Here is a 20,114-nt window from a genome sequence, read left to right on the forward strand (position 1 = left end):
CAATAGCCCTTGCCTTTAAAGGCGAGCTCCATCTATTATAATGCGAGTCATACATATGTATACAGGACAGAGGTTACACAGCAGAGTTTACTATTAACAATCCGCAGGGTGACAACGTCTGCAGGGAATGTTAATGCACACGGCACCTCAAGAGCAGCGCTCGTCTGCCAGTTCCACCGGGAAAAAGCAGACAATTTAAAGGATGCCTCTGACATAAAATCAGGGGAGGCGGCAGCAGAGGACGGGGTATCAGAGGCAATCACGCTTCTCTTATGAGCGGTAACATGACGGGGAGGAATGGTCTGCGGACAGAGTCATGCACAATTCATGAGGCCGAGGAAGTCAGAGAAGATGGACTGGAATGGTTATTACACTGATGTTGACGGATCCCATCATTTTCAGACTAGATCTGATGACGATTATTGGTGTATTGGGGAGGGGGGGGGGAGCTGAACCTCTCTGCGTGTCCACATGTTAATAAAGGGGTCAATAGAGTGGAAATGGTGTCACCATGTGCAGCGACTCCCCAGAACTATACAGCAGGACCTTAGGCCAGAGCTGTCAATCTGTCCCATCCTTAGTTACGGTGGACACATTTTATTGTCTGCTTGTTCTACTCTTGGACAATCCCTTTCACCGTATCCGTTTTGCAATCAGCAAACCGCAGATCCACAAAACACAGATCCCGGCCGTGTGCATGTCATTATTTTTTATTTTTTTTGCAAACTCCTGTAGAAATGACCTATCCCTGTCCGCAAAACGGACGAGAATAGGACATGTTCTATTTTTTTTTGTGGGGACATACGGTATGCTGTCCGCATCTTTTGAAATAAATGGGTCCGCATCTGATCCCCAAAAATTGCGGATCGGATGCGGGCTGAAACTACAGTCGTGTGCATGAGGCCTTAATAACGGATAGCAGTAACCTCCTTTTACATGGGACAATGATCAGGAACGATCCTTTCATTCCTGATCATTCAGCTGCATTTACAGTCCCCTCTTAATAGGGCCAAACAATCACTACTGCGATCATTCATCCCCATACAGAGTCATTGTTTGCTGGAAGCACACACGCATCCCTAGGGTGATATGCTGCCCACAAACAATGATTTTAGGCGCCACAAGAAAGATGCGATCACCTGTGGAACGAGCTAACGAATTTGCATGTTCGTCGGGAGATTGGTGCCACCTTTACATAGGACAATTATCGGGAGTGGGAATTTGTCCCCTTTGAGTAAAGATGTGCCAGGTTTATCACGGTGGCTGATGCTGGATGATAAAACTGACGTACCTTTAGGGTCCTGTTACACGGGCACACTTTTACCCATGTAACGTTCAATGATATAGGAAGTCGACCTGCGCCCATCTGGGGACCTTCACACAGGCAGATTATTGCCCAAGTAGTCAATCAGCCGGCAAACAAAGATTTGCTTGTCTGTCGACCGATCCTCGGGCGTTTTTACACTGGCTGATTCACATCGGCGTTTAACTGACCCGGCCGGCGAAGCAGCCTCCCGGAGTTCACTGGATGTGGCATAGCCAGACACAGCCTTGTACCGCTGAACCCCATCACCCAGCGGTGAACCGGCCACTGTCTGGCGCAAGACAGAGAAAAGTCCTGCATGCAAGGCTGTTTCTCTGGCCGAAGCCGGCACTTAAAGGGGTTGTATCTCTTCGGCAAACAGAATTTATCATGTAGAGAAAGTTTAAAAACAAGGCACTTACTAATGTATTGTTATTCTCCATGTTGCTTCCTTTGCTGGCTGGATTCATTTTTCCCCCATCACATTATACACTGCTCGTTTCCATGGTTATGACCACCCCGCAATCCAGCAGCGGTGGTCGTGCTTGCACACTATAGAAAAAAAAGCACAAGCCTATGTGAGCTCCCACTGTCCCGGCAACGAGAGAGGCCAGCACTTTTTACTATAGTGTGCAAGCACGACCACCGCTGATGGATTGCAGAGTGGTCATAACCATGGAAACGAGCAGTGTATAATGTGATGGGGAAAAATGAATCCAGCCAGCAAAGGAGGCAATATGGACAATCACAATACATTAGTAAGTGCCTTGTATTAACTTTCTCCACATGATGAATGCCACTTGCTGAGGTGAGAGAACCCCTTTAAGTAGCGGCTGCATTTCCTGGACCAAGCACTGCTTCTCTAACCCAAACTTAACGCATCAGACACAGGTCTACTTTCCCGTGCTTCCTAAACCAAACACAAAGCCAACTGTGAACTCAATAAAAGTGCTTGTGGACTAGAATATAGAATGATACAAAATGCAGGATAGTCTAAAGCTCGTGTATGTAAGCACACCTAGGGGGGGGGGGAACCGCTTACATGCTTAGAACATGTTCTAGCTTGGTGCCAGTACTGCAACTGTTCACATGGACATCATGGTTCTTTTGCGTCACATTTCTACGGCCCCTGCCTGGCAGACCAGCATAGCATGGGACCACCTGCACCCATCACACCCCTTATGGATCCTGTAAGGCCTCCTGTACACTCCCGTGCCTGCGTGCTGTCCCCATCCGTATGTCCATTCTGCAAATTCTAGAACGTGTCCATTTTGCGGACCATAATAGAAGTCCACAGACCCATTGAAGTCAATGGGTTTGCAAAAAAATGGAGATGGCACATGAACGGAATCCAGAATTTGTAAAATACATAAAAGGTGTTGGGCATGAGGCATGGTTTTTAGCTGCACCTTGTCTCCCTAGGTTTATATACACTATGGGCTCATTTACACGGATGATTTTCACATCGGAGTGCTGTCCAAATGTGGAAAGGGCAGCACCAAGCACGCACCATCCAGCTCATTCATTCGAGCGTATGGGTCTAAAGAAAAAAGGACTACGGACAGAAGCCACCCACGAGGAGTCCATCTGAAAACTCGACAAACAGACGTGTTTTCCCATCGTCCGTCTGAATAAACCACCAGCCTGACGGGATATCTCTGGAATAGGGTTCTATACATGCCCCCGTCTCCAAAGCAGGATATCGGAGAAGAAACCAGCAGCATCTGGCGCATGCGCAGTAAAGCGTACTGGTCTCAGCTCTATCTGCACGCTTCGCATGCGCCACATGATGCTGGACTCTTCTGAAAGTCTGCCTTTATCCTGGAGAGCCACTGGATCCCAGTTAGGTCCCAATATAGTCAATAGGGATCCACGATAACTCCATTTGTCTGCTCCTTACTACTGGAGGTAAAGGCCAGAGATGTGAACCTACCCTTAACCCTTTCAGCCCCGGAGGGTTTTTCATTTTTGCGTTTTCGTTTTTTCACTCCCTGCCTTTCCGGGGCCATAACTTTTTTATTTTTCCATTCTGTTCATATAACCGAATGCGTTTTAATATTGAAAAAAAATATAGAAAAAAACATAGAAAAAAAAATTAAAACCATAGGAAGTAATTTGCACCTACAATAAGAACGGAGCCGGGGAATAAACGGAGGGCGCACTGTGCATGCGCAGCCGCCCTCCAGCCGAAAATAGCCAAGCGCTGGCTCGGCTAATGCCGTCTGCCCCATAGAAATGAATAGGAGCATGGGCCGCGCATGCGCGGTGCGCTCCCATTCACTTTTATGGCAGCAGAGCTTGGTGGTGGACGGACCCCAGGAAATCCGGGGGGTCCTCCAGCCACGGCGCTCCCTGCTTCGTTCTCGTTGTATGTGCGGGACCCGCACCTATCAGACAATGGGGGCATATCCTAGCAATATGCCCCCATTGTCTAAGATTGGAATACCCCTTTAAGCTGCCGCACAATGCATCCAGCTCCCCTGATCCTCACTGAGCGCGCTTCAGGCTTTTAGCGCATCCAGATGTCGTGGCCGTGTTTGACCATGGCTTCTGAAGGGATAAAAGTCTGCGACCGGCATCACTGCCGGTGGCAGACATGTATGAAGCAGCAGGTACCTGGTGGCTATGGCACATGCGAGCAGGCGTACATGTACGGCGCTGGTAGGGAAAGGATTAAAGGCATCTGTCAGCAGTTTTGTAGCTATGACACCGGCTGACCTGTTCCATGTGCGCTTGGCAGCTGAAGACATCTGTGTTGGTCCCATGTCCATATGTGACCACATTGCTGAGAAAATGATGTTTTAATATATATATAAATGAGCCTCTAGGAGCAACGGGGGCAAACTCCCAAGTGGCAAGGAAGGCGTAATAATGCGCACACGACAAATTATTGTGTGTTTTAAAAGCTGCAAAAACTGCCGTAAATGAACCCCAAGGTGTCTACATAGCGGTCAGTGCAGACACCCAGAGCTTCTGCAGCATATGGATGTCTACAAGGAGAGGGGGAAGAGCCAAAGGTGAAATGTGAACCAAGTAACCAGAAGAACAAAGCCCTGCCAAGTAATGGAGACTGGAAAAAGAAGTTACTGCTAAAATATCTCAAAAAGGTGGTAAAGTGAGACGCGGGGACGACTGCACTTCCAGGCTCGTCAACCCATCCGCATGAAGACAAACGTCCTGTATAATCTTATACATGCATGGCTAGCACCCAAGGGCCCCTGCAAACGTCTGCAGCAAAGGAGCAGCACATGGCACCGAGACAAAACCTAAGGATCAAAGCAACTATTCCCAAAGTCAACCGGGGTCCATTACAGGTCCATGGTCTGATGGTGGTCCATAAAGGTACCTCTGCCTGAGGTACGGAATCCGACAGCAGATAAGACCGGGTAGGAGAGCATCTGCAATGTCTTCATTAGGACCCATGCACACAACCGGATACGTTTTGCGGATCCGCAAAATACAGATACAGTCCGGGTTGCCTCTACCTGTTGACTTCAATGGGTCCGTGGGCCACAACTTGCAGACAAGTTTCGGACACGTTCTATCTTTTCGTGGATGATCCGTGTGCTTTCCCCATGCGTATCTCCGTTCTGCAAATGCGGACCATGGACCCATTGAAAACAATGGGTCCGCAAAGAAAACGCGGACGGCACACAGAGCACATCTGTATTTTGCGAATCTGCAAAACGGATAAGATCGTAATGGGATTGTTCTCAGCCACAGTGTAGTAGCGCTGGTACAACCAGAAGACCATCCAAATAATGAAGACCTCTCCTGAAAGTGCCCGCTGTGCAGCCCCCTGAAGCCCTGGTCACAAAAATGTTAAAGGGGGTCTCTCACTTCAGCAAATGGCCTTTTTCATGTAGAGGAAGTTAATACCAGGCACTTACTAATGTATTGTGATTGTCCATATTGCTTCCTTTGCTGGCTGGATTCATTTTTCTTTCATGTTATACGCTGCTCATTTCCATGGTTACGACCACTCTGCAATCCATTAGTGGTGGTCGTGGAAAAAATGTCAGCTTCTCTGGCGGCCGGGACTGTGGGAGCGCACTTAGGCTAGTGCTTTTTTCCTATGGTGCGCAAGCACGACCACCACTAATGGACTGCAGAGTGGTCGTAACCATGGAAACGAGCAGTGTATAAATGAAAGAAAAATGAATCAAGCCAGCAAAGGAGGCGATATGGATAATAACAATACATTAGGAAGTGCCTGGTATTAACTTCCTCTACATGAAAAATGCCATTTGCTGAAGTGAGAGACCCCCTTTAATGGCCCCCGTTCAATGTGTACTCCGAGAAAAGCTCCAGACATATACACCTGACCAAGGCCTGGGACAGATGCCATACAGTGGCACCCGTCACCCATAGGCCCCCATGTTGCATAGTGAGATGATACTGTATGGACACACTTAGCGTGTAGATCAGAAGCTTTTCCCGGCCTACACGCTAAGCGGAGACCACACACATGATGAACACAGTCTCACCTGATTTTGGAGGTGCTGGATGGGCAGCACTTCAGTAGACGTCCGTCAGTCCTCGGCTCTGCCCCCATTAGTCATGCGGAGCAGTCTCATGGCACCACCGAGCAGCAGATAGTCCCTGACCGGCAGGGGTCTACACAAGGGCTGCCCCTCAGATGGTCCGAAGGAACGACGACAACCCTCATCATCAATGATCATTAGGTCCAGGATACTAAAATGATGGGTTCCTCCAGACGAAGCTGACGACAGAGCCGCTCACGGATACTTCTCAGCCACTGCCATCTGTAACCAAGGCAATCCATGTCCTGCCGTGCACACGACTATGTACTATATAGTCCTGAGATGACCTACCTTCCCTTGTCTTCCTGACCACAGCCGCCGGCAGACCTCCGACAGTTATCCCTCCAGTCCCCCAATAAACCCCCCATGTTCGCTCCCTGACGAAGAGTCAAGCGAAACCCGGGGAGCAAGAGGACTTATATCTTCTACGAGATGCTTTCATTTACTCAGGCTTGTGAGTAGAATAAATCTTTTTAGAATTGTCCCCGGCTGACGGTGCTTCACCATTTGTGCGACTCCCTTGCTAATTTACAGAGGCGCTCAAGGATCAAGAGAGCGTCTTTTGCGGACACCGATGCGTCTCTATATCCGATGGTGCATAAAGAGGAATACCTCCGGTGGATTTAAAGCAGCGCGGTCCGATATCTACAAATACTGAGATATGACCATCCTTCCCTTGTCTTCCTGACCACAGCCGCCGGCAGTTATTCCCCCAGTCCCCCCATAAACATGCATGCTCAGTTCAGCCGAGCATGCACAACGCCCCAATAGGGTGACTAGAATAAGCCATTGACAGACACCACATCTGCCTTAAGAACAAAGGAAATCCAACATACCCCCGACATCTGCCATCCAGGGATTGTCAGGACATCTCCATGCACATGAAATAGGGGGGCAATCGACCCCTCAGACAGATATGGGCACCTTAAAGAGGACCTGTCCCCTCTCCTGACATGTCAGATTTAGTCACTACTTGCATTTCCCATGTCATTCTGGGCATCTATTCTTATTACTCTATGTTGTGCCATTCCACTATTATTCCTGTAAGAAGTTGTGAATGTACTGAAAGCAGTTTGCTGTGAAGGTACAGATGGGGGTTACCAGTTGGGGAAGGGGGGGGTAGAGACTGGATAATGTCCGACTGTGCAGGGACACCCCCTCGGCGGGGAAAAAAAACTCGTCTGGATCTTCAATGCAAATTGCAAGCAATTCATTCATAACTTCTAGCAGGAATAATAAAGGAATGACGGAGTCACAAGAATAAGTCCTTCGTTCCACAGTCTGCAGTGAAGAGAGCGGAGGAAAACTTCTCCGACATCTACACGGATTTTTACTGAGGAAAGCAGAGTCTGGAAATCGGTAAATTGGGGCCACGGGATCCCTCTTCTCCCAATAGTTGTGGGTCCTGTGGATGTGCCATAAATGTGCAAGATTGGTCCTTTTTAAAGGGACGGTCCCATCACCTCTCCTGACAGGTCTGTTTTAGTAACTACTTGTGTCCCCATGTAATAACTCCGGAGCATCTGACTCTATGATGTGCAATTTCAGTGTCCAGCTACGTGCTACAAGGGGACACGTCAAACCTTTGTCTATGTCCTCTGTAATAGCTGCCAACTCCTCACAACAGGCTGGTAACCGCATTTACACACAGTCACCACTAGGTGGAGCGGTCACATAACTTATATAGGATAGGTCAGGCACAGGAGAGGAGAGCATGTAGCGTCTGCTCTGTGCCCCTGGGCACACCCCAGTAGGGCGATACATATACCTAGAAGCCAGACCCAGGACTTATTGGATCCCTTGTTATAGAGCCACTTGCCAGAAACGGAGTGGATTTACGGAAGCAGCCTGTTCAAAGAATTAAGCAGATGAGTAATGCCTGCCGCTAGGGAGACCGTCCAGTACTGAAAGGCTGGGTTATCAGAGCGAGACCAGAACCAAGGAGTCAAGCTGGAACCCGTCTAGAACTGCCTCACCGGGCCTGTTGTCTGGAGCCGCAGCTCATCGTTAGGCCTCTTGCACACAAACTTTTTTTTTCCCCGTTTACGTTCCGGCTACTTTCGTATTCGACCGTATAAAGAACCATTCAATGGATCCGCAAAAAAAAAACGGAAGGTACTCCATATGTCTTCCGTTTCCGCATTTCCGTTCAAAGATAGAACATGTCCGCATAACAGACAAGGATAGTACTGTTCTATCAGGGGCCAGCTGTTCTGTTCCGCAAAAAACGGAATGCACACGGACGTCATCCATATTTTTTGCGGATCGGTTTTTTGCAGACCGCAAAATACTGAAAAACACATACGGTCGTATGCAAGAGGCCTTAGGCTACTTTCACACTGGCGTTTTGGCTTTCCGTTTCTGAGATCCGTTCAGGGCTCTCACAGTTTGCCTCCGTTCCGTCTCCATTCCGCTCTGGAGGCCGACACCAAAACGCTGCCTGCAAAGCGGAGCCAAACGGATCCGTCCTGGCACACAATGCAAATCAATGGGGACGGATCCGTTTTCACTGACACAATCTGGCACAATAGAAAACGGATCCGTCCCCCAGTGACTTTCAATGGAGTTCATAACGGATCCGTTTTGGCTATGTTAAAGATAATACAAACGGATCCGCACCAAACGCGAGTGTGAAAGTAGCCTTAGGGTCCATTCACACGTCCCGCAAAATGGGTCCGCATCCGTTCCACAATTTTGCGAAACAGGTGCGGACCCATTCATTTTCAATGGAGCCGGAATGTGCTGTCCGCATCCGCATTTTCTATGAGAGTGCCGGCGATGTGCGGTGTGCAAATTGCGGAACTCACATTGCCAATGTCCGTGTTTTGCGAAAACTCATACGGACGTGTGCAGGGTCCCTTTTGTGAAGCAAGGCATTACTTGTGTGGACACAAACTACCTCGGGGCTGACTCTCTCCTTACTCGTCACTATTCCTCATTGCACCTTGCGGTGCTGGCGTCACGAACACCAGGGACCCGGCCTCCAAGGCGCCCTAAACACCCATTCCACCAAGGGCACCTCAATTACCATCTGGCTGGCGATCCCTGCACAACAGAGAGTGCCCGAAGGATTTAGCGCTGTCCTTCCCATCACTGCACGCCGGCCAAGGGAGCTGCAGAACTGTGAGTACAATCAACTACTACCCCCATCGGACCACCAACACTCACATATTGCCTCTGCGGCCCGGTCCCCGCACAATATCTTTATTATTCCTCCTAGAAGTTATGAATTACTAGCAATAAAGGTCCAGCTGGGTGTTACCAGTTGAGAGGGTGTCCTTGCACAGTATGACACTATCCAATTAGTGCTTCCAGTGTCAGACTGTGCAGGGACACCCCCTCAACTGGTAACACCCACCTGATCATCACTGCAAACCGCAAGCAATTCATCTATAACTTCTAGCAGGAATAATAGAGGACTGGCACCTCATAGAGTCATAAGAATAGAGGCTCCAGAATGGTTATCACATGAGGGACGCCCGAGTTTCTGAAACAGACGTGTCAGGGGAGGGGACAGGTCCTCTTTAAGAAGCACCAATACTTATGACCAGTATAATGCGGACACCCTCACAGCCTGGCACATCAGTGAGCCTCATGCCATGGTCCTTGCTGCCCATAAAAAAACTAATTTCTCACACACTGTGCGTCTAATACATCCCTAACACTGTTGCACCCAACACCCACTGCCCAGACACAGATGGCACACACAACAACATGCCACACTGACTGTGAGCAAAGAATACTTCAGCCCCTTTAAACTGTGCAGACTGGACCACTGGGCACAAGCAGCCATGAGTGCCAGGCTTTACATGCAATGCCAGCGCTTACTCTTGGAATGTAGTAACTTGCAACTAACATTTGCCAACCAGTCCTAAATCACTTTAAGCTGTGCCCACATAAATACCAGGCTGTAAAGTGCAGTGTCCTGGAATACATAGCGGCTGCTGTCATAGGTAACAGAGCGTGTGGCATGTATCACAGTGTGTCTGGCACAGCTGGGCGTGTGCCCACTGCCTTTCACTAGTGTATGACTGGCATTGATGGGGTGTGACTGGTACTGATGTAAGGCTAATTGTAGCGCGTGACCAGCATCTGTGCGAGTTGTTACTAGTGTGTGGCTGGCGCTTGTAGGGTGATCACTGTCAGTAGTACATGGCTGGCACTGTGCTGTTACTGGCGGAGGCTGGCACTGGTAGCATTGTTACCGGTACGCTGGCACTGGTGGTGCTGCTACTGGTTAGAGGTTGGCACTGGTGGCACTGTCACTGATGTAAGGCTGGCATTGGTAGTACTGTTACTGGTGTGAGGCTGGCACTGGTAGTACTGTTATTGGTGAGAGGCTGACACTGTACTTGTGTGAGCTGGCACTGCTACTGGTGTGTGCTGGCATTGGTGGCACCGTTACTAGTGTGAGCTGGCACTGTTACTGATGTGAGGCTGACACTGGTGGCACTGTTACTGATGTGAGGCTGGCACTGGTGGCACTGTTACTGACGTACTGGTGGCACTGTTACTGATGTGAGGCTGGCACTGTACTAGTGTGGGCTGGCACTGTGTAGGGTCTGAGCTGACACCGTACTGGTGTGAGACTGGTGTCACTGTACTGGTCTTGGCTCGCACTGTCGCTGGTGTGAGCCAGACGCTGGCAGTGGTAGCAATGTTACTGGTGCGAGGCTGGCACTGGTAGTGGTGTGAGGCTGGCACTGGTGCGAGACTAGACATGGTTGCACAGTTCCTGGTGGTGCTGACACTGTTACTGATGTCAAGCTGGCATATTGGCACAGTTACTGATGTGAGGTTGGCACTGACAGCACAGTCATGGCTGTGAGACTGGCACAGGTTGCACTGTCACTGATGTGAGGTTGGCACTGGTGGTGCGGTTACTGTCTTGAGGCTGGCACTGTACTGTTACTGGTGGAGGCTGGCACTGGTAGCATTGTTACTGGTACGCTGGAACTGGTGGCGCTGCTACTGGTTAGAGGCTGGCACTGGTGGCACTGTGACTGGTATAAGGCTGGCACTGGTGTGGTTACTGGGTTGAGGCTGGCACTGGTGGCACTGGTATGAGCTGGCACTGTTATTGGTGTGAGCTGGTTCTGGCGGCACTGTACTGGTGTGAGGCTGGCACTGTTCCTGGTGGTGCTGACACTGTACTAGTGTGGGGTGGCACTGTTCCGGGTCTGAGCAGACACTGTTACTGGTGTGAGACTGGCACTGGTGTCACTGTACTGGTCTTGGCTTGCACTGTTGCTGGTGTGAGCCGGAGGCTGGTAGTGGTAGCAATGTTACTGGTGTGAGGCTGGCAATGGCAGCACCGTCATGGTTGTGAGGCTGGCACTGGTGGCACTGTCACTGGTGTGAGGCTGGCACTGTCACTGGTGTGAGGTTGGCACTGGTGGCACTGTCACTGATGTGAGGTTGGCACTGGTGGCACTGTACTGGTGTGACGCTGGCACTGGTGGCACTGTCACTGGTGTGAGGCTGGCACTGGTGGCACTGGTGTGAGGCTGGCACTGGTGGCACTGTCACTGGTGTGAGGCTGGCACTGTTGGCACTGGCACTGGTGTGAGGCTGGCACTGGTGGCACTGTCACTGGTGTGAGGCTGGCACTGGTGGCACTGTCACTGGTGGCACTGTCACTGGTGTGAGGCTGGCACTGGTGGCACTGGGGTGAGGCTGGCACTGGTGGCACTTTCACTGGTGTGAGGCTGGCACTGGTGGCACTGTCACTGGTGTGAGGCTGGCACTGGTGGCACTGGGGTGAGGCTGGCACTGGTGGCACTGTCACTGGTGTGAGGTTGGCACTGGTGGCACTGTCACTGGTGTGAGGTTGGCACTGGTGGCACTGGGGTGAGGCTGGCACTGGTGGCACTGTCTCCGGTGACAGCCCCCTCCCCCGCTGGCAGCTCCCGCCCCCGGGCTCTCCCTCCTCCCTCACATGTCACGCATGTTACCTTGATGCACCGCCACATTGCAGCCGTGCCCGTCGCAGTACACCAGCGGGTTCTCGGCCCAGCCCCTCTCGTCGGAGCACACGCAGCAGCCTCCGATCATCTCCTTCATACTAGTCGGCAGTTCTCCGTCCTCGGCTGTCACGGCCAGATCTCTGGACACCACCTGCAGGACACCGAACACAACAAGCAGCGGTTACTCCTCTGTGCTGCCGGGGCCCCCCGCGCCGGCCGACGCCTGCCACCCGCATTACTTGTTCTGAAGCCGCCTCATGTCGCCGGGGCTGCCTGGACTGGCAGAGGGGGAAGGATCACGACGGGGAAAAGACGACACTGCGCAGGCGCCGTGACGACACCGATGTCAACTACAGCAACGGCGCCTCTAGAGGCTGAACGGCGTCACTGCGGCCTAGACCTGAGTGCGGAAGCGGAGGAGCGGGGAAGTCCCGGGGCTGAGCTGCCAATGGCGGAGCGCTCACCTCTCCCCGACCCCTCCTGTGCGCGCACGTGCGCCTGTCCGGGTCTCCTCCGTGTGGTGACAGGATTCCCGGCACAGTAGTCCATAGCAACCAGCCAGGCTTTTGGTTGCTATGGGAAACTGCTCTGGTTTTGCTCAACAGCAACGTCTCTTTAATCTGACATCTGATAATCCGGAATTAATTGTAAATCTGTTGTTTTAAGATTTAAACCGTAGGGGAATCTCCCAGACTGAGCGGAGGTTTCACCATTAGGGAGCATTCACACGACCGTGTTGGTTTTGCGATCCGCAAATCACGGATCCGTGTGTTCCGTATGTCTTCAGTTATCTTTCCGTTCCGTAAGTCCGTATAATACGGACGTGGTGCTTCCGTGTGTCATCCATTTTTCACGGTCCACAAAAAACTGAAATGGGGTTTCCTAGAATGTTTTCAGTCCAGGGGTCCACAAAAAACGGATGACATACGGATGCATTTCCGTGTGCTATCCGTTTTTTTTACGGACCCATAGACTTTCTATGGGGCCACCGACCGCAATTTGCGGCCAAGTATAGGACATGTTTTAAAATAAAAGGAACGGATGACAATGAAAGGCATTCCGCAATTTTTGCCGACCCATAGAAATGAATGGGTCCGTGCATTGTCCGCAAAAATTGCGGAACAGACGCGGGGGAAAAAACCACGGGTCGTGTGAATGCTCCCTTAGGGTACGTCCATGCCGAGTGTAAATGCTGTGGATTCACGTGAGGCAAAACCGCAGTGTTTTACGGTAACGTGAAAACGGGTGAGATTATATAATATTTCATTCAAATGCTGCAAAAAAATATATATTCAATTCACGGCGTGAATTGACCCACGGTGCAGATAAGTCCGCGGCTCGTCCGCTGTTCACCGCCTCTGCGATGCCTGGAGCAAAATGTGCAGAAAAACCACTAACACGTGCAGAGTTCGGTGCGGACGCGCAGCACTGTCTGTGCCGTCTGTATGGCCGCGCCCTCAGGTTCTCCTTACGCACCCGGGCGATTGCTGTAGTTTTATTTTGTAATGTGGAGGGGCAGTGATGCTGACTATTTTTGTTATATTCCTTAATTAGAGTTGAGCGAAGCGAACTTCGGATGCGTAATCCGAAGCCGCTTCTTTCAAAACTTCGAAATAATGCTGTACGGAGATCCGTCTCCGTACAATATTAGAATGTATGGGCTCCGATGAGCCAAAGTTAGTTATTCGCAAAGTGGCGCGTGACTTAGTTGAATAACTTTTGTAGTTGATTTTTAGTTTCAAAAATGGTTTTATTGAAGGATTGTACAGAATCTGGGGAACGTAACCAAAGACGAGGCCCCGCGCGGGAGGCGGCTGACGGTAGAGCTTCGTTGATGCATAGTCAGTAAAATGGAGTACAAAAATGGAAACACAAAAAGAGAAAACAACAGGAAACACAAAAAGAGATAGCCTTAGGCCTCTTGCACACGAACGATACGGATTAGGTCCGGATGCGTTCAGTGAAACTCGCACCATTTCGCAAGCAAATTCAGTCAGTTTGTCTGCGATTGCGTTCAGTGCAATGCGCACTGATGCGTTTTTCACGCGCGTGATAAAAAAACCCGGAAGATTTACAAACAACATCTAGCAACCATCAGTGAAAAACGCATCGCATCTGCACTTGCTTGCGGATGCAATGCGTTTTTCACGCAGCCCCATTCACTTCTATGGGGTGAAAAACGCAGAATATAGAACATGCTGCGATTTTCACGCAACGCACAAGTCGTGCGTGAAAAACAACGCTCATGTACACAGGTCCATTGAAATAAATGGGTCAGGGCAAAGGCATTTTTTGGAGATCCGGTGACGTACCGGGCTCTCCATGGGGCTGACAGGAAGCCCGGTGACGTCACCGGCTATGATGGGCGGGCTTTAGCGCTGCCTTAGCCATTGAAACAGCTAGGGCAGCGCTAAAGCCCGCCCATCATAGCCGGTGACGTCACCGAACACACTGCCGGATGCTCCGATTCTAGCCTCAGGGGGGCCGCCTAGGTAAAAATAAGGGTATAGAGAAGTCTCGACTAGGGACACCTGCCAGCTCCCCTTGGAAAATAGTTTCACAGCATGCCTGCCACCTAGATAAGGGTATCGAGCAGTGCGTGTCCTACTCCCACTTCAACATGAAAGGCAACTTGCCATTAGATGGGGTGTTTAACCATGAATAGAGGCGAGAAACCAGTCCCCACCCTCTCCGAAAGAATATAAGAGGAAACGTTCAAAAGGAGTATATGTAATGGACGAGGAGGTCCCCATGATGGACTGCCAAAAGGACAATGCTTGGACCAATCTACAATACTCAGATGGGGGGATAGAGTGTTTAGATCTCGGGCTGCTAAGGGTAATTTTCCAGCAATAAGGAAGTCATGCAGACCTGTCAGGCGATTGGTGGACCACCAGGAGAAAGCCCCCAAAGGTCCACCCCTGGTGGGAAAACCGGGTTGGCCAATAGTGGGGTGAAGGGAGCAGGTCTTGACTGGAGACCAACCTTGAATCTTACAGATGACAGGGCCCTAGACCTAAGGTCAGAGGGTTTGTGTCCCAAAATAATGCAGGCCAGGAGAGGGGGAGATCATGGACGTCTCGAGGGCTACCCACATCGGAGGGTGTCGACGACCATGGACCAGGAGGAGCTGTTCTAGTCGTGCTGCTTTATAGTACTTAATGAAATTGGGGACTGAGAGGCCTCCCATTTGTTTGGCTGTAGTTGATTTTTAAATTGGAAAACCAGTTTAAAACTTGAAACCGAACTCTGCTTCAGTTCTGACTGGTACCTCGGAACCGAATCCGAGTTCGTTTTCAAGTTTTGAAGTGGTTTTCCACTTTAAAAAGCAATTACCGAAGTTATTCAACGAAGTCACGCGCGACTTTGCGAATAACTTACTTTGGCTCATCGGAGCCCATACATTCTAATACTGTATGGAGATGGATCTCTGTTCAGTATTATTCCAAGTTTAAAGCATCCGACGCTTGCTTCACTCAACACTAACTTTAAAGGGGTTCTTCAGGAATTGAAAAAATTAAAATACTTAAATATTATTTTAGAATAAATATATTCACAAATACCTTTCATTACTTAGAATGGCTTGTTTTGTCTAGGGAGCAATCATTAGGAGAAATAAAATGGCCGCCGTCCTATCAGTACACACAAAACCTGCCCTAACCACACAGGAGGACGAGTTACTTCCCCACAATGGGCCATAGAGCTGCCTCATCCTCCTCTCTGCTCTGCTTGTCAGGAATCATGATCCTGAATACAGGTGAATCTCTGTGGGAATGGAGAAGATGATGAGAGGAGGTGAGGATGTGGCTGATGAGCAGCAGCACTTGTATGCAGTCTCCATTACCACGGCCTGTCTTCTCTGTACTTCATGTCTCCTCATGAACTAAATTCCCCAGAGATTCAGCTAAAGATCTTATCAACTGTATTCTGGATTATAATCCCTGACAAGCAGAGAGGAGGATGAAGCAGCTCTTTACCTCAGTGTTTTGTAAATAGTGTTGATCACGAATATTCTAATCGTGAATTTTTATTGCGAATATTAGTACTTTGAGAATTCGCGAATATCTAGAATCTAGTGCTATATATTCGTATTCGCGAATATTCTACTTTTTTTTTCCATCTGAACCCATGATCCCTCACTGCTTCTTGCTTGTGGGCCATTGAGAAGGCTGCAATGTCTTTGACTTTAGGAGTAGTGTTGATCGCAAATTTTCGTATCGCAAATTTTTTATTTTGAATTAATTGCCGATTTTCGCAATCAAGAAAATAATGACTGCAGATCACGAATATATGCCGAATATTCACCGAAATATTGCGAATTCGAATATTGCCCCTGGTTGTAAAGTAACTTATCCTCATGTGTGATCCGGACAGGTTTTGTGTGAACTAATGGGACAGCGGCCATTTTGTTTCTCCTGATGATTGCTCCCCAGACAAAACGAGCGGAAAGGTATTTGAGAATATATTTATAATAAAGTAAACTAATATTTCAATATTTTCATTTTCTTAATTCCCAGAGAACCCCTTTAATTACTGAAATTGTACATTTCTATTAGAAAAAATAGCTCTAAAGTCGCCCATTTTGTGCCTTTTCTTCTGTTTACATGAAAGGGTTTTCCAACATTTTATAAACTGATGACCTATCCTCAGGACAGGTCAGCTACATCTGATCGGTGGGGGTCCGACACCCTGGGACCCCTGCCAATCAGCTGATTGAGAAGGCACCAGCTTTCCTGTGAGAGGTGCTGCCTTCTCTGTGCTCACCAAGCCCAGCATGGGCCTAGGGAAAGCCGCGAGAGGGTACCTTCTCAAACAGCTGATCAGTGGTCGAATCCGAACAAGGACAACATCTGCATGGAGTCTGTATGTTCTCCCTGTGTTTTTGTGGGTTTTCTCCGGTTTCACTCCAAAGACATACTGATAGGGAACGTAGATTGTGAGCCCCACTGGGGACAGTGTGATGCTAATGTCTGTAAAGCGCTGCAGAATATATCTGCGTTATATAAGTGCATTAAATAAATAATCAGCGGGGGTCCCAAGTGTCGGACCCTCACCGATCAGATACTGATGAGCTATCCTGAGGACAGGTCATCAGTATTAAAATCTCGAAAAACCTCTTTAACTGTGGAGACACGCTCCAGGCTGACTGCTGCTGCCCTCACTGCTTCTCTCCACATATATATGTACACACACACACATATATATATATATATATATATATATATATATATAAAGAAGGACATATATATGTATTTATGTTCCGCGATCACTCAAAAACGCAACCATCAATTTCAATGAAACTTGCTACCTTGAAAGAAATCTTGCGGCGGTCTCAGCTCTCTAGGACGTACCATTCCTGAGATATTCCCAAAAAATTACCTGCATTATCCAATACAAGCCTGCAAGTCTTTCTCTTCATATCCCAACTGTTATACACACGTCACATGTCCCTTATCAGCCAATAGAAGCTCGCAGGCCCTTAGTCTCCACATACACACAGATTTACTCCAGGTTTCCATTACAACCCAGCCATTTTTCTTCACTGCTGTAGGTCAGCTTTAGGCTAGGGCTACACGAAGACATGTGTCGTGCGACAACATAGGGCACAACTACACTGCTACATGTGTCACGCGACATTGATGTCGCACGACAATTTTTATTATGATAGTTTATGGTGTTGCACTGCGACATTTGACATGCTGCGACTGCAACGCGAGTTCACTGTGGATGTTACTGTTAAGGGGGCAGGCCGCTGTGGAGGTCACTGATAAAGCGGCGGACACTGTGGAAGTCACTGTTAAGGGGGCAGGGGCCACTATTAAACGGGCAACTGCTGTGGAGGTCACTGTTCAGGCAGCAGGGTACTGTGAGGTCACTGTTCAGGCAGCAGGGTACTGTGAGGTCACTGTTCAGGCAGCAGGGTACTGTGAGGTCACTGTTCAGGCTGCAGGGTACTGTGAGGTCACAGTTCAGGCAGCAGGGTACTGTGATGTCACTGTTCAGGCTGCAGGGTACTGTGAGGTCACTGTTCAGGCAGCAGGGTACTGTGAGGTTACTGTTCAGGCTGCAGGGTACTGTGAGGTCACTGTTCAGGCTGCAGGGTACTGTGAGGTCACAGTTCAGGCAGCAGGGTACTGTGAGGTCACTGTTCAGGCAGCAGGGTACTGTGAGGTCACTGTTCAGGCAGCAGGGTACTGTGAGGTCACTGTTCAGGCTGCAGGGTACTGTGAGGTCACAGTTCAGGCAGCAGGGTACTGTGATGTCACTGTTCAGGCTGCAGGGTACTGTGAGGTCACTGTTCAGGCAGCAGGGTACTGTGAGGTTACTGTTCAGGCTGCAGGGTACTGTGAGGTCACAGTTCAGGCAGCAGGGTACTGTGAGGTCACTGTTCAGGCAGCAGGGTACTGTGAGGTCACTGTTCAGGCTGCAGGGTACTGTGAGGTCACAGTTCAGGCAGCAGGGTACTGTGATGTCACTGTTCAGGCAGCAGGGTACTGTGAGGTCACTGTTCAGGCAGCAGGGTACTGTGAGGTTACTGTTCAGGCTGCAGGGTACTGTGAGGTCACAGTTCAGGCAGCAGGGTACTGTGAGGTCACTGTTCAGGCAGCAGGGTACTGTGAGGTCACTGTTCAGGCAGCAGGGTACTGTGAGGTCACTGTTCAGGCAGCAGGGTACTGTGAGGTCACAGTTCAGGCAGCAGGGTACTGTGGAGGTCACTGTTAAGAGGGCGGGGTACTGTGGAGGTCACTGTTAAGGGGGCGGGCCTCTGAGGGGGTCACTGTCAAGGGAGTGGAGTGCTGTGAAACTCACTGTTAAAGGGGCGGGCTGCTGTGAAGGTCCCATTTTAAAGTGGCAGGGCACGGGGGTCAGTGTTAAAGAGGACCTTTCATCTGGCAAAACATTGTCAACTAAGTGTCATGATCTGTACAGCGGCGCCCAGGGATCTCACTGCACTTACTATTATCCCTGGGCGCCGCTCCGTTCTTCCGTTATGGTCTCCGGTATGTTCGGTCACTTGGTTATAGTAGGCAGAGACTTATGGGACTTGGTTATAGTAGGAGGAGCCTGCCCTTGTTCTCCTGGGCATCTCCTTCTGCCAGGCTGTAGTGCTGGCCAATCGCAGCTCACAGCCTGGGAGAAGAAGACGCCCAGGAGAACAAGGGCAGGCTCCTCCTACTATAACCAAGTGACCAAACATACCGGAGGGCATAGCGGGAGAACGGAGCGGCGCCCAGGGATAATAGTAAGTGCAGTGAGATCCCTGGGCGCCGCTGTACAGATCATGACACTTAGTTGACAATGTTTTGCCAGATGAAAGGTCCTCTTTAAGAGGTGGGGGACTGTGGAGTTCACTGTTAAAGGGTCGGGGTGCTGTAGAGGTCACTGTTATAGTGGATACTGTCGATCTCTTTTAACGACACACACAAACATTAAATGAAATATACCCATGCGAAGCCGCAACGCAGGCCCCATAGAAGTGAATGGGTCTGTGTGAAAATCGCAAGCAAGTGCGGATGCGGTGCTATTTTCACGCATGGTTGCTAGGAGACGATCGGATGGGGACCTGATCGTTATTATTTTCCCTTATAACATGGTTATAAGGGAAAATAATAGCATTCTTAATACAGAATGCATAGTACAATAGGATTGGAGGGGTTAAATAAAAAAAATTTAACTCACCTCATCCACTTATTCGCGCAGCCCGGCTTCTCTTCTGTCTTCTTCTTTGATGCCCAGGAGGAAAAGGACCTGTGGTGAAGTCACTGCGCTCATCACATGGTCCGTCACATGATCCATCACCATGGTGATGGACCATGTGATGAGCGCAGTGACGTCACCACAGGTCCTTTTCCTCCTGGGCATCAAAGATGAAGAAAGAAGAGAAGCCGGGCTGCGCGAATAAGTGGATGAGGTGAGTTAAATAATTATTATTATTTTTTTAACCCCTCCATCCCTATTTACTAAGCATTCTGTATTAAGAATGCTATTATTTTCCCTTATAACCATGTTATAAGGCAAAATAATAAAATCTACACAACACTTAACCCACTTCTGTGAAGAAGTCCGGGTTCGGGTCTGGGTACCAAACATGCCTATTTTTCTCACGCGCGTGCAAAACGCATAAAAAATCGGGCATGCACCCGCATCCTATCCGACCCTCACACACGACGCCCGTGTGAAAGAGGCCTTAAGGAGGCAGCTGGGCTCAGCAGGATCTGAGGTTTTGTGCCGGACTGGAGGGCTGAGACCTGTGTGCAGGGAAACAGGCCCCCTAAAGCCTGCTGTGGACTGCTGGAGGCA

General features: G+C 49.6%; 1 protein-coding gene across 3 annotated transcripts in view; it reads right to left on the reverse strand.

The window, feature by feature from the left end:
• MLLT10 (MLLT10 histone lysine methyltransferase DOT1L cofactor) overlaps window positions 1-20,114 on the reverse strand; it is a 188,600-nt gene that overhangs the window by 156,807 nt on the left and 11,679 nt on the right. For 2 of the 3 annotated variants that reach the window (XM_040434434.1, XM_040434433.1), the window contains exon 2: window positions 11,802-11,964. In XM_040434434.1, coding sequence (XP_040290368.1) covers window positions 11,802-11,964 — 163 coding nt within the window. Of the gene's footprint in view, window positions 1-11,801; window positions 11,965-12,052; window positions 12,214-20,114 lie in introns of those variants that run through there. The other variant, XM_040434435.1, reaches the window with a different exon arrangement.

The sequence above is a fragment of the Bufo bufo genome, chromosome 5 (assembly GCF_905171765.1).
Source record: "Bufo bufo chromosome 5, aBufBuf1.1, whole genome shotgun sequence".
Lineage (NCBI taxonomy): Eukaryota > Metazoa > Chordata > Amphibia > Anura > Bufonidae > Bufo > Bufo bufo.